Genomic DNA, 15,249 nt, shown 5'->3' with positions numbered 1-15,249 from the left:
GCAGGCTGCTTTCTAAAAAGGCAGATAAAGGGTGCTTAATGTGAAACTGCGTGCTGGGCTTTAGTTGCATAACAGACCATATGTTGATGGCATAGCATGGTTTATAGGCAAGCCATCGTGTTTATCTGCTTGTAAGTAAAAACATGAGAGGGAGGGAACGATGTGGAGAGAGATGGTAGCAGGCGGAGGGGGCGTTTATCTTCTCACTAGCTCATGGCCAGAGAGCGCAGTGGCACTGGGCTGCTGAACCGCTCTGTTTGTCGTTAGAGCACCGTCTTTACTATTTCCAGTTCCACCCTGCGGCTATTACGCGCTGAACCTGGACTAACGTTACATGTTTCCTTTTGGCCTACTCGGTATGTATTAGTCCTCATATCCTGCCGCAGAGGACACCATCGTGTGATGACCCGCACAGACCTGCAGGTAAGCTGTGCTTGTGTGGGTAACATGGAATTTATAACAGCGGTGGAGAGGCTCCTATGCGGCGGTGCTTTGCGCAGTGACCCACGAGTGACGTCTCTACCTGAGCCATGGTACCCGTCTGTTCGGGTTTACAGCGACTAATGTAACACTTCACATTTCACCTGTTCCGTGGTATTGCTTAGATTGTGTGCTTTGTTACCAGAAAGAGCGTTTTATAGCTTCCCTCCTGTCTGTATAAGCTACTGTTGTGGCTTCGTGCTGTTGGGAGGGTAACGTGCGCAGTAACGCCGTTACTGCTCTTCGTGACCAGCAGCGAATAACGTCATCCTATCCTATGATTGTAAAACTAACCCTCTATCTAAGTGAATATGTATTAAATACAGACACATGTAGAACTCTATATGTTAGCTTACTTCTACCAACGTTACCTTTCGACTAAACTTAATTATTAACTTAAATGAATTAAGATACAACACTCGTTACGTTAACTTGGTAGGCTAGTTAACTACGGATAGCTCACTTAAAAATCACTTGTATCAGGGTGTAATGTAGCCAATAGGATCTATAATGGAAAAGGCTATGACTGCGCATTTGACGCTGAAATTGAACATTTTATTCAGTTCCATGGGGATTATAGTAATATATTAAAAATGCCTAGTTTGCGTGACACATGATGCACATCGGCCATGCGATTAAACCAGTCCCCTAAGGCGTTTCATTAACTTGCATGTCAAAACTGAATGCAAATATCCCAGGAAATGGAAAAGGCGTGTCCCTCCCGAAAGTGGGGAAAACTTTGGTGAAATGGCAACAAGTGGGGCTCTATTTCGGCTGGCAGGTGTGTGTGTGTGTGTGTGTGTGTGTGTGTGTGTGTGTGTGTGTGTGTGTGTGTACACGTACACTGGTCCTATTTAACAGGGGTAGTTCAACACACATCAACATGAAGGTAGGGCTAGAAGATCTGGATTCACCTGTTCCTCATCAGGGGTTGAACCCAATGGTTGAACCTGACTCATTGAGAGCTGCTCCAAAGTGTTTCTGGATGTAATGCCGAGTCCTGCCATAAGATCCCAATTTAAAAGAAAAACAGCATACCCTAAACCACTGACAGGAGAAAAAAGGCCCTATCTAATGTAAAGCAGCTCAAGAGAGATTTATTGGCTGCTTTGATAGTGTGTTCCCAGGGAAGATGGCTTTTGAAAGGTTAAAAGGGTGTAACAGTACACAGGATGATCCAGAACTGCATTATGGTATTACGTAGCCTATAAATGTCCTACTTTTGAAGACTTATCCTGTTAAAAAAGTGATAATTCATTCATATGTTGGGCAAGATACTATTTAACTGGCAGTATAGTAAGAACAAATACCTCCTAATTTTAACAGCAGTCATAACACACTTCCAAGAACAGACAGTCCAGTACTCCCAGAGAAGTGGAAAATAAACCATAAATCAAGACAAAGGTGAAGGACTAAACCACTGAGCACTAGACCTGATCTGTCCCTAAGCTCTTTTATGGCACCAGATCTTTTTGGCTGGGTATACCAGGTATTCATAATTACATTTTTATGAAGTTGTAAATATGCACCAAGGACTTGTGGATTCATGTACAATAACATAATTTATTGTTTATATAAATATCATCCACTACCTAACAGTATACATTATTGATTGTTGTTATAGAGTTGTACATTTGCAACTAAGACATTGATGTACGAGTTACTAATTTATTTTTTATATACAATCCACCACTTAACACAGCAGTGGTTTTATTGCATCCAGCTGTGACGAAGTGAGAGTCTCTGGTTGAAGTGGACCTGTGGTTTACTCCCCCAATCTGGTTATGCCTGTAATCTCTTTCCTGAAAGTGTTTTGTGGCTCAACATGGTTTAGCAGGTGTTTCATTCAGTCACCAGACCTTTATATCTGTCAGGGTGTGTTTCTTGGAATGTGTGAGGACTAATTTGAAGTTCTGAAAACACTTATTCATATACTAAATATGTGTAGACATGTTTGAGAAGGTACACTCTATTTACATGGTCATGGTCCTATCATATGCCAGTATTTGTAGCCTGTGTTTTACCCCCTTGAGTGCATCGGGCTGTGTCTGTCAAGACCTGTGTGTGTGTGTGTGTGTGGAGTCCCAGTGCCGTTAAAGTGCCTCACCCTTAAAGGCTGACCTTCAGCCTTTGATCTGTGGCTTGCATGAAAGCGGAACATCAGTCAAAGATGTTGCGGGGCTCAGCACTTTTAAGCTGGACATCCTCTTCGACTGGGGATCAAAAGCATCCTCGATTGGTTCTGGAGCCTCCTCTCTTCCATAAGCATGACCCCGCTGTGTGGTCCGATACTCCAATGGAGTTTTGACACCCCCCGAGGCAGTGAAGCGCCACGAGAGAGGAACCTATAACAGTCGTTGGTTTGTGCTAAGAGCTAAATGGACAGCTTTAGTGTAAGGCAGATGTCTTGAAGTTGGATGACCGCCTGGAAAACTTCCTGCTGAATCTATAATGCATGTCGAGAGCTCGTATATCTCCTCATATATAAATCAACTTCATTTAAAGTAGTATTAATATATTTTAATGTATTAGCCGTATTTAAAATAAGCAAGAAAATATGGTGGGAGCAGTCCATATGTTTTTTCAAGGTGTGGAATTTTGTAACGGTCAATCCTGCGACCTCCCCCACTACCAGCATACCACCATAACCGCACATACTCCCTCACCCATTTCCCCTCACTGTTTTTCTCTCTCTATCTCACGTACACACAAATTCACATACATACACTGCTTTTACAGTCTCACCTCTCTCTACGTAGCACAGTACAAACAAGTTACACATCTGTATGGCAAGTAATACTTAACTGCTCTGTTAGACTGAGAAGCCGTTGCTGTGCAGAAGTCCACAGTGACGAACAGCTCTACTGGTTTAGTCCAGTCTCCTTTTTCTTTCTGTCCAATTTTACTATGAAGAAACCCCGATGCAGCAACCCTCTGACCCTGTAATCTGAATCTAAATATCAAATTCTTGGTCTTATTGTTGTTGAGAGACTTGTATCTTTTCCTATTTTCCTCTGCACTCCTCACCTTTTTCCTCCCCATCGTCATCGCAAGCTTTCCTTCTTAGCTGAGGGCCTCTCAAATCATCCCTGACTTTGATTGTTAAATCCTGCTCATCAGAGAGCAACCTTGACATTGGATACCATGAGCCAACTCAGGTATTGGACACTCTGACACACAGCAGCATGTTTCCTCACATATACTGATGGGGACCATGGCTGCTAGCATCGATGGCAATGATGGTCAGTAGGTAGACTTCCTCGGTCCAGACTGAAATATCTCAAGAATTACTGAATCGATTGTCATTAAATGCAGGACAGACATCTGTTGTTCCCGAAGCATGAATCGTACTGACTCTTGTCATCGCCTGAACATTTGTGGCAGTTTTTTCTGAGTGAAGTGTCTCATCAACTTTAAGAAGTCCTTTCTTTTCATGAGATTTCATGTTAATTTCCATGTAAATCTGTAACAAGTCTGTTGACCACTCGACCTTCTATGTAGTGCCATCATCAGGTATACTTTTATTTTGTCCAATGCTTTTGTTTTTCGATGATAAACCTGAAAAACTAAAAACGTTGTTCTCAGCCTCCGCTGTACTTTTTTGTCTGCTGCTAAGTATCAAATGTTCAAAGCCTAGCACTCTAAACTAATATTGTGAACATGGTAAACACTCCCTGCTAAATGTAAGTGTTAGCAATTTCATTGTGGGCATGTAACCAAGCCAATGTTAGCATTTAGCTCAAAGCCCTGCTGTGCCTATCCTCACAGAGCTGCTGGCATGCCCGGGTAGACCTGAGTTTCTCTAGAGGAGGAAAAAACATGTTTTTCTACAAAACCCTACAAAAGTTATAATATAAGTAATAATAAGTAAACATGATTCAAAATATCACCAGACATTCAAATGCTATCTTTCAGCAAATGACAGTTTTCCATACTATGTGCTTTTAGACATGTGCATATTAGACCAGTCTTTTTTTGAATAGACACAGATCTTTCTGTATACAAGCAGACTTCTGTTTGCTCATGGAAATATTCACTCACATGGCTGAAAATATTGCACTCCCCGGATGTCTAAAATCTGGCATACAGCAGAGAGAGAGAGAAAAACATTTGCAAGAAAGATTCTCCAAAAACGTTGCTCCCTCTGCCTGGTTTCTTTGTAATGTACATTAGCTGGACGTAACACCAGCATAGACATGACATCAGTACCGCAACAATTAGTAACAGCTGCTGTTGTACTGACTCATGTAATGATATAACCAGCAGGTCTAAACTGAATTTGTAATCATCTTCAGGTTGATTCTGGCTTCTGTAGTATTGGATATTTTGCATGGGCATTTCCTGTTCTGGACAAAGAACATATTGTGTTAGAGAGAGTGACGACATCTGCACAACATGTGCATCCCAGTGAAAATGTAATACAGAGTGAGTTGTCCCTCTGCCCCGAGGAGTTGAAAATGATAAAATTATCCCATCTCCTCCCGGATAGACACAGAGGAACATGCTGTTGTATTTTGAGAGTGTGTGTATGTATTTTACTCCCTGTGCCTTGTGGGATCTGCTACGATGTACTGAAAGCATGCAGACTTATATTCAAAACCAGCTGATTAAACTAATCTTGTCTTTGTACTGTTGGGTAGGAATTAGATACAACAACAAATAATGGTGAGATGTTCCTGGCCTGTAATTCAGTCTGCTTAGAGAAGCTGCCAATCAGCCTAAATGTAATCCTTTTGTATTACTTCCAATGGAAACTTGTAGTCAAACCGTCTAAATCCAGTCAAGAAAAACATTTTTGCTGCTGTGTGTGGGTTTATAGAGAGAAGATTAATCCTGACAGTAATGAATCTCTACCACCTCCCTTCAAACACATACATATAAAATGACGCATGCTGGATTATGTTTTATCAATATGTTTACTACAAGGCATTTCTCAATAGACAGCTTGTTAATCCCTGGCTGCCGTAGACTACGCACCTGCCAGTTAACCTCAGAGGAAAGGTGAAGCAGGCTTAGATTCTCCGCATGCCTTCCTGGACATACTGCCATATCTTCGTTTAAACCAAAACAACCCTGTTAAACCGGTAACATAGCTTCCTCGTGACTCCTATTTTTCCTCAAACATTTAGCTTTTGTCAGTTTATATAAACTAGCTTTCTCCAGATTTACAGCCCTCACCACTTCTCTGAGTCTTGATTTTTTCAGAGAGTCCCTTAACTCTCATCTCTGTAACCTCCTCTGTCAGCTAAATTACCAATCCTCCATCTTCTCGGCCCCTTCCATTCCTTTCTTTCCCCTATCCTTTCTGTGAGCGCACTCATTTTTCTAATCTCCTTATCTTACATCCACCTTATCTGCCTATCTTCCGGGCCCTCTTTCAACTCTTACACAGGAGCATGATGTAGAGCTGTGTGGAAACAACTCCAGTTAAATGGGGGACAAGAAGAAAAGAAAGAAAAAGGAAAACCGGTGATTAATCAGCGGTTGAATTGGCCCGCAGCCGACTAGACTGAGCATAGAAGAGGCGGTTTAGACAGGAAGGAAAATAAACAGTGAGGCTACTGTGAGTGGGTGGAGATTGAGATATACTACCACTTATATTACTGTACTCAGGACCAGTTTTTCTATTACACCTAGTAAATAAATAAAAATAAAACAATGATTGCAAGCTAAAAAAAAGCTGAGATTGTGTTGCAATATCATCTCACATACCTACAATATGCTCTGTGACTTCCTGCTTGGTACACACACACACACACACAAACACCTACTTAAACACGTTTTTTTTCCATACACTCACACATATTACTCACATCTTACAAGAGTATGAAATGCACATGCCCACCGTGTTCGCAGCTGCAGTCATTTCCCACTACACACTGCAGCTGTGAATAGACCCTAGGTGAGTCATACGCAGCAGCAGAATACATTCTTCCATAGGCACTGATTTCTATCTTCTGTACCTTTCCTACTAATGTTTCAGATGGAGTCTCAGTAGTTTCCTTACTGCTCCCATGGTAATCTCCCACTGTGAGTCATAGACAGATACTAGTGTGAACAAGGGAGGTTTATGTAAGACAGAGGGCCAAATAGTCAAAGAAAAGGGGAGTTTTTTTGATAAGAGGTGCATGTTGAGGGTGTGCGCCTGGCAGCTGTTTATCTAGATGACTCGTTGGATTGTGTAATCCTCAAGGGCCTCGGGGGTCTCTCCGTGTCGCTGGGTCCTCTGAGCTTCACCACAGTCGCTGCTACAGCTGTCAACTCCTGGCATCTATGACTCAAACAACTCCAATACTGAACACTTGGGAGGAGAAGGAAACTGATAATCATCCAAAGAACATTTCATGGCGGAGATAGTGCGGAAAAAAGTGAATGTGTCCATCTGCGCCTGAACGAAACCATCTGTGACTCCTTTTAGTTTCTTCTTTTTCTTGGCTTGTTCATTCTGATGGTGCACTGTGTTATATAAGTTTAAAGGTGACTCTTGCCTGTGTTTGTGTGTGACCGTCTGGATATGGGCCATGAAACCATACACCTTACCACGCCCTATAGGTCCGCCGGCGTCATGAAGCTAAAACCTTGTGGGAGTTTTACTGACCTGCCCTCTACAACAAGCACTCCTCAGATTACACAAGTTAAGATACCAACAGTTTGTGTATGAGCAGTTTGTTTTATCTAATGTGTTTCCTCTGTCAACAGCATCACAGTGTAAGGATGGTGTGACACTCAGACAGACGGAACAGTCACCGCTCTCCACTCACAGGCAGACCATGGCTCCCAAGTGTCTCCTTTTCCTGGGCTTCCTCCTCTCCTCCCTCCATCCTTCAGTTGCCCAGACCATCATTGGCTCCTCTTCTTCATTCTCTGCTCCGGACCTGCCTAATAATTCCTCACCTCACCCTACAAAGCAGACTGCTGGATTCTGGCCTTCTTTCCCTCCCAGAGGGCGCACTGATGTGCCTATCAGAGCTACAGTCCAGGATAGACAGAAAAATACTAATGCAGTGCAACAGGGGCGAACAAGCCGTCCTATCCCACAGTTCACTCCTCCATTAGTATCTGCTTTATCCACGCAGAACCTCAGCAGTGGGCTAATTTTAACTCAACCCACTGCCTCCAGGTCCAGAACTGATACAGCTGGTTTAGCATTGAACGGGGCTTTTGTAAAGGAAGATACTACTACAAAAGGCTCAATTCCACCTTTGCCAACTTTCCCCTCTGCTGCTTTCACTGAGTCTACAGGTGATAAGCCAGTGACAGCAGGACATTCAGAAGAGGGATCACCCAAAGAGACGGAGGATGAGGATTTACACGGGCTGGGATCAGGTCATATTCCAACGGTAATGCCTGTGAAGGAGGAATCATCTGTTCCTCAGGCAACGGTTGAGGATGAAATGGCGCAGTATGAGCCACAGGCACAGACGGCAAACGCTTTTGATGTAGAAACACCACCAGAGGGAAGTCAGGCTATGAACCCTTACCTGCCTGTGCTTACAACAGCCGGTAAAATCTCTACAACGCCACAGACTGAGACAAGAGCCACCCCCTCCCCTGTGGTTACCCAGGCAACTGTAGTATTAACAGGTGAGATATCAAATATATATATTGCTGTTGAGGTAAAATTATTTACACCTTACCACAATTGTGTCTTATCCACCCTTTTGTAGGTAAACTGACAGAGAACACTCCTTCCACCGTGAGAGCTACTCCAAAGCAGGCTGCTGTGACACTGCCCCAACCCACAACTACCACCACTGGCTCTAAACAGTCACGGGCTGAAGAACAACAAACCACAACACAGCAAGTAACAACCACATCTACAAAAAGTGTGCTTACTACAACACAGGAGGCAGTGAGAAAACTCACCAAAACAACACCTCAACCCAACGAAATGGAACATCTGGGAAGAAGTACATCTAGCCCAACTATACAGTCTTCAAGTACAGGTAAGATATTTATATATTTTACTTCTATACTTGCCTCCTTTATCCTTGATGATTTAAAATTGAATTATTTATGCAGCTGGAACTTTTTTACTGGAAGACCCTGGGAAAGGCTTCAAAGGAGGGAACATTCAGAGGCACTTTTCCATGGAAAGTGGGGTGGTAGTTGTGTGGGATAGACACAGCGAGGGAAGAAAGTATGAGCAGGAGGTGAGAGGGAGGGTAGAGGAGGGGGGCAGTCATGCAAAGAGATAGACAGGGGGAAAGTAAGGATCTGAGAAAGAGGCAGTTGGGAATACAGATGAGAGTAGATGGGGTGGTTGAAAGTGTGATGGAAGAAAGGCATAGCAATTCAGGGAGTGGGGATGGAAATGAAAACCAGATGCACAGAGAAAGGGATGAAGTGAGTGGGGTTTAAAACAGAGATGGAAAATAAAAAAAGTATGACACACGGAGGGCATAAGCCATTCTCTTAGATACCATAAAAACAGCGTAATAATGACTTTTAAACAAGTCTTCACATAGATCATTTAAATGATGAATATCCTGCATCCATGGCAATACCTGTTTGTATTGAATGCAAATATCTGTCCACATTTATATCAGGGTCACAAACATATAACTGGGTGTCGATGGAGAATGATATTTTTTTATTTCAACATGTGGACATTTAAAGCAGCGTAAGCAGTGTGTTGAAGAAAAGAAAAACTCAAGGGTAGCAGTAAGTGTGTCCAGCTGTGAAATGTGATCAGCACATCTGGAATGTGTCTGGATCTTTCTCCTGTACGAGGAAAAACAAAACGGGGTTTGAGGGAAGGAAGTAAAACATACCTTTTTATATAAATAAAGAAGTGTGTCTGTGATCTGTATGCAGTGCTCGCCTATGTGAAAGTGAAACGTGTGTGTGTGTGTGTGTGATTGGAGGGATGGAGCTAGGGGGAGAGCCAGGAAGTGAAACACATGTTGGAGTGAGTCATTAGTCAGTGTGTCAGCTTTATGGGTGTCATCTACACGGAGAGGACGTGCTTAACGTCCTCCAAGCGGCTGACTGCTTAAGTCATTTGCCACACATCATCGTGTTCCACCATCCATCAAGTTTTAAGGTTAAATGTTACTTTAGACATAATTCCCGATAGATACCCTTTAGCTACGACTGTTTCTTAGGTCTGCATCATCAACGTTATAGTCATTATCTTATATGTCCTTGCTGTCTTCCTGTAATGTAGTAGTTGTTTTATTTCCATTATATTAATTTAGTGTTGTATAGGTTTTTGTAATATGTAAATGGTCTGCAAAAGCTACAATCCCAAAGTTCCCTGCAGAGGGAGTTTCTCTCCCACACACTCCCTGCCTGAAACACATCCATTGGACTCCTTTGTTTACTTCTATAACATGGTGACATCACAATGTAACAACACCCTTATATTAAATAGTGCTCGAAAACATTGTATGTGATAGGCAAAGGGGCGGGGCATCTCTAAGCCATTGACCAATCACAACAGAGCTGTCCAGCTAACCATTAGAGCAGACTGGGCTCTGGTTTCAGACAGAGGGTGAAAAGAGGTGCTGCAGCACTGGCAGTATGAGAAAGACCCTTTTTAAACATTACAAACACAAAATAGGTCACAGTAGAGGCACAAAGTACAAATATGTTAAATTAATAAAAATAAAACTTTAAAGTATTGCAGTATACAATATTGCACTGTTATCATCCACATGAGTTTGTGCCGGTCAATATGTTTTTTTTGCTTTTTGTTAACTTTACATATGAGTATTTCACAAAGGGCTCAGTGATGAATGATGATTATAATGCTGTGGGTGTTTCCAGAGTTATACAGGAGGATTAGGTGGAGTGCCTTGAACAAACAGAAGTATGCGTGTGCATGCACAAAATGAAAGAGAGACATGAAGACATAATCAGACGTCAAGGTGTTTGAGGTAGTCATGCATTGAGAAAGAATTCTTTAGGAGAGTTTCCGTGACTGCTTTGTGGCACTGATGTGTCTTTTGTTGTTGCGTAATGTAGATCCTCCTCGTTAATTATATAATCTCATCCAATTTAACCACACAATTACTTTTCAGTAATCCTGAGGAGTTTAGCTCAACATAATGTATTATAAATTCAATGTGGTGGCATAGTGTACAAATCATACTGAGATTTAAGACAGCTTCTACAGGATCTTCCCCACCTCATTTTATTTGTTCAATACCCTAATGTAAATGACATAAGACTGTATGTGTTAACATTGTTCTTATATTTCATGCTACTAATATTTGATGTTAGTCCTCAATTGTTTTTATTACCTGTGAAGTTTTATGTGACATATTTATCTATCATTTAATCATTCTCCATCAATTCTGCTCACACAAAGAGGCACTGTTTTTGGTTTAGGTCTGCTATTTCAAAGCCATGTTTTTGGATACAATGATAAAGCTGATGAGTAACTTTACAAAGATCTGATACCTAAAACAAAAACGAAAAGGAAGAAATTTACATTTTAAAAGATTTCTTAAATAAAAATGATTGAGTGTGCAGGTCTGATACTGGGCTTATTTTATTAGACTGTGTCTTCATACTTATAAATAGATCTGGGACAATGTGTCTGTGCAAACCCATTAAGTTACATTGAGAACTGCAAGATGGTCCTAGCTCATGACTTGTGATGGTGAGCTACACACCTCTAGTGGTTCTGAATAGTACTTTATGTACTGTTATACTATTGCACTGCTTTTCAGATAAATGGCATTTTAAAAGGTTTTCTTGAAAATCCAACCTCTCTTTCTCTTTTTGTAGGGACCTCCACTGGTGTCATGCGAACAAGACTAAGCCCCACATTTCAGGCTGATATTGTTAAGAGGAACCGCTCCGTTCTCCTTGGACATCCAGCTCCACACACTACCTCTAACCCAGCCCCGTCCCCCAGCCACAGCCCCTCCTCTAACGGCACACTTCTCTACTGGGGTGATCTGAGCCGGACGCTGGCATTCGCCTGGGAGCTGCATGTCTACGGCTCCGTGAGCCTCTTCCTCCTCCTGTTTGCTGGAGCGGCTCTCGGCCTCACCCTGTCCCCCGGCGCAAACTGTCCTCATCGGGGGGCTCTTGCACTGGCCAATGCACTTTTGTTTCTTGCTGGAGGCCTCAGGGCGGCTCTTTTTCTGATGGACCCCTATGGCACCAGGAAGTTCCTGCCTCGCCCCGCGGTTACTGCCCTCTATAACCTGCCTCTCCACCTGCTGGTGTGGGCACAGGCTGCCCTGGCACTGCTGGCTTTGAGGGTGGCAGGAGTGAGTGTGTTACCTTCCTCTTTGGAGCGTCCCCCTCTGGTGGCAGTGCTGGCTGTGTTGCAGTGCACCCTGCTGCTGGCCGCTGATCTGCTGTCCCCAGCCCTGTCCCCTGTGGTGCCCGTCACCCTGCAGGTCATGGCCCTGTGCTGGGGCCTAGCTCTCTGTCTGGGCTTCCTATGCTATGTGTTTCCCCGTTTACGCTGCCCTACCATACCCCACCATGGAGTTCCTGAAGAGGCCAGGAGGAAGGCTTGGACAGGGAGCAGGAGGACAGGGGTGATCCTGGGGAGGGTGCTGGCAGTGTGTGCAGTCCTGGGGGCCCTGTGCTGTGGGCTACATGTCCATGCCACCTTATGGCTCTATGGACTGCTAGGGGACTGGACGCGCTTCAACTGGGGTTGGTGGCTGGTGCACTTCTGGGCCCGGCTCCTTGAGCTGGCCTGGGGATTCTCCCTCCTCCTCCTGGGCTCCTGGGTGTTCTGGAGGCCGCAAGGTTGTCATGGAAGAGAGGAGGGGGGACCGGATGGCAGGGCAGCAGGAGACTTGCCATCCCCTGGCCAATCTACAGGCTCCTCTCAAAGACACACCTGCTGGTCCAAGATAGTCCAGAGCCTGAGGGGGAAGCCCTGTAAAAAGTCTGACAGTAATGGGGTGGGAGGAGGAGGAAGTGGAGGTGGAGGAGGAGGAGGAGGAGGGGGACCAGGGGAGGTGCCTAACAACTGGGCTGGTCAGGAGCGTCCTGGAGCTGACATCAGCAAGAATCTGATCAGGAACCAGAACCACGAGCAGGCCACGGCCCAGCCACGCTGCGTCAAAGACAGCAACAGGGGACGCAACAATAGGGGCCACTCTGCTGAGCGGGTCCTCTCTGACGGCTCCACAGGTTCCCTGCTCAGACTTCAGGCGCTGGGCCGGCCCCCTCAGCGCTCTGTGAGCGGCAGTCTGGATCTGGAGGGGGACACTACACTGTCTCTTTACGAGTTCGACCTGCGGCCCCCATCACCTATTGACCTGACCCGCAGCATTGACGAGGCGCTGCACAGGGAGTACCTGCTCGGAGGAGGAAGCTTGTTTCACCCTTTTGCCCAAGCCTCACAGTGCCCCTCCCCGGGGTCAGGGGTCAGTCAGGGTCCCTGGCTCCGCAGGAACAGTGATCCTCAGATGCTTTCTGATAGCAGCGAGGCAACAGAGTCTTCAATGCCACTAGGGGGCAGCGTGCTCAGCAGTGTCCCCAGCAGACAGGTGACTGCTCCCCCCACGCCCTCCCACCAGGGTAACAGGTGGCCTGGGAACGCGATGGGAAGCGTCCCTTCATCAGTGTCCTGCCCTGTGTCACTTCGTCCCTCCAGAACGTCAACAGGGGATCTGGGGGAGGACGGAGTGGACGACACGCGTCCGTTCATCACCCCAGACTCAGAGAGGGTGCGGGGGAGGGCTGGGAGGCCGGCGGGGTCGCGGAGTTACCTGGAGGTCAGCCGACATGACGACTCTGCCAGTGTCAGCAGTGAAATCATTGATCTATGAACCAAACTTTGGACATGAGGACCAATTACCACACATTAAACACCCATTTAACAAAAACTTTTCCTGATCAAGACTTCAAACAAATTGGGAACATTTGATCATTGCCTAAGAATGAATCATTTTTAGAAAAGGGAAACTATTCAAAAGTGTCTCTTGGTGATGACCTTAAAGGATATCACCTAGTCGCCTTTTATCTTGTTAAAGGATTTAACATCTGTGTTTGGGAAAAAATATATGTTATACCTTTACTCTGGGAGTAAAATTGGAAATATAGCACAGACAAATGTCACGACACACTCATCTTTCTTTCTCTCTCACACTCACACACACGCACGCACACCTACACACACACACAAAAACATATCTCCTTTGTTTTTATGTTATTCTCTCGGACACGCCTGCAAAGCACTGGTGTCGTCTCCAGTAAATCGAGAACAGACGCGCATTACAACAATTCCTTGATAGGATTTTTGCAGATCCCTACAAGTAATGCGTGTGAAATGCGTAGTGAATGTATTCTTCCCATGTCCGGGAACAGCACTGAGAGGTTCAATACATTTCAAGGGTAGGAAACAAAGGCTCCAAGCATCTATAAGTCCCATTCCTATTGTTTTCGTGAAAAAATGTCTGCATATCAACAATTATGGATTTCATTGCCCTCATAGTTTATTTGCGGTCTCCCTTATTTGAAGTTGCTTTGTAATGTAAAGATGTGCCATACATAACCTTGGATGGTTCTGCGTTATTTTTATGGATCTATAAACCCATTATTTGGGTTAACTCTCACGAGCGTCTTGCCAGTATCATAGTGACTCAGCAACAGATCACTAAGCTCCTAATGTGCTGCTGTGTTCATCCAGTCTTCCTTCAATGCTGTTAAGCTGGTTACATTAAGAGGTACGTAGTTAAACATGACAACAAACATGCAGATGCATGCTTGTTTGTGAAACTGTTGCTGAAGCTTTTAGCTGTAGCTCAACTGCACAATGAACATCAAGCATTGACCTGTGAGGTTAATGCATTTTATCTTGTCATTTTGCTGTAGGACCAAGCTTTTGCCAACAGTAATTATTTACAATTAAAGCCTCTGACTGCATTTTTACGAGATTTGAAGAAAAATATTACGGGATTTTAAGAAAAATATTAAACATAATCACAATCCTACCAATTTAATTAAATTATTCAGACTGGTTGATATGTTAAAGAAGCAGTGTGTAGGAGTTATGGGGATCTATTGGCCAAACATATAATGAGCCTTTCATACCTACAAAAGGAGTGGATCCTCTTTCGTGGAGTCCCGCCACTTGTTGCAGAGCTATGTTTCTGCCAAAAACAAACAAACACAGGCTATAGAGAAGGATTTAGCTTTCTATGTACCCCAAAAGACCATTATAGGTGCTTATACACACTTTGAAAAGAACAGTGAGCAGGAGGGTTATTTCCTTTGGTTTGCTATATGCACGGCACCCTCACACCTGCTCCTAAACGCCCCACAGCTTTGCAGGCTGCACACATGAGTCTGGCTTGGGCATGAATCTCAGATCTCGTATAATTAGACTCTGACTCAATAACCAGAGCACTTAACTGTAAGCTCTGGCACTAGACTAAAGTATTTTTAGCTCTCGAGAAAAGATATCTTCAAATATATCATGTATAACAACAATTGTAAATATTGTTTATTTTTTTTGATGTCCATGAATAACAAGGGTGTATTTGAAACATAGTTGTTTCTACTGTGAAAGACAATCTAAAGTGGTATTGCTTATGTTGCCAAGCTGTGCAGACAAGTTATGCCCTATTGCTATTTCAACATCAATTTCGACCGTTCAGTTAACTAACTTACCTCAGAGGTCTTTCCATGAATCTGAGTTGCTCCCAAGATTAATTGACGCTGGCTTCAAATGAATAACGGATGGCCGAGATCGCAGGATTTGTAATTCTCTATTTCTGTTGAATTACGACAACGCTTACAGAAAAAATGAAAAACAGAGCACTTAAATGAACAATATTTAATGAT

At 43.9% G+C, this 15,249-nt stretch overlaps 1 protein-coding gene across 1 annotated transcript; it reads left to right on the top strand.

Annotated features, from left to right (window-relative positions):
• The first annotated feature begins 205 nt into the window (after nt 1–205).
• Nucleotides 206–14,356, top strand: LOC104967767 (proline-rich transmembrane protein 3). The gene is made up of 4 exons (XM_010797292.1): nt 206–423; nt 7,180–8,064; nt 8,148–8,426; nt 11,218–14,356. Exons 2-4 carry the CDS (start codon nt 7,251–7,253, stop codon nt 13,230–13,232), a joined length of 3,108 nt encoding a protein of 1,035 aa, XP_010795594.1. The 5' UTR covers nt 206–423; nt 7,180–7,250; the 3' UTR covers nt 13,233–14,356.
• The last annotated feature ends 893 nt before the right edge of the window (nt 14,357–15,249 follow it).

The sequence above is a fragment of the Notothenia coriiceps genome, unplaced genomic scaffold (assembly GCF_000735185.1).
Source record: "Notothenia coriiceps isolate Sejong01 unplaced genomic scaffold, NC01 NC01_scaffold00037689, whole genome shotgun sequence".
Classification (NCBI taxonomy): Eukaryota; Metazoa; Chordata; class Actinopteri; order Perciformes; family Nototheniidae; genus Notothenia; species Notothenia coriiceps.
This window is presented reverse-complemented; position numbering and strand designations above follow the sequence as displayed.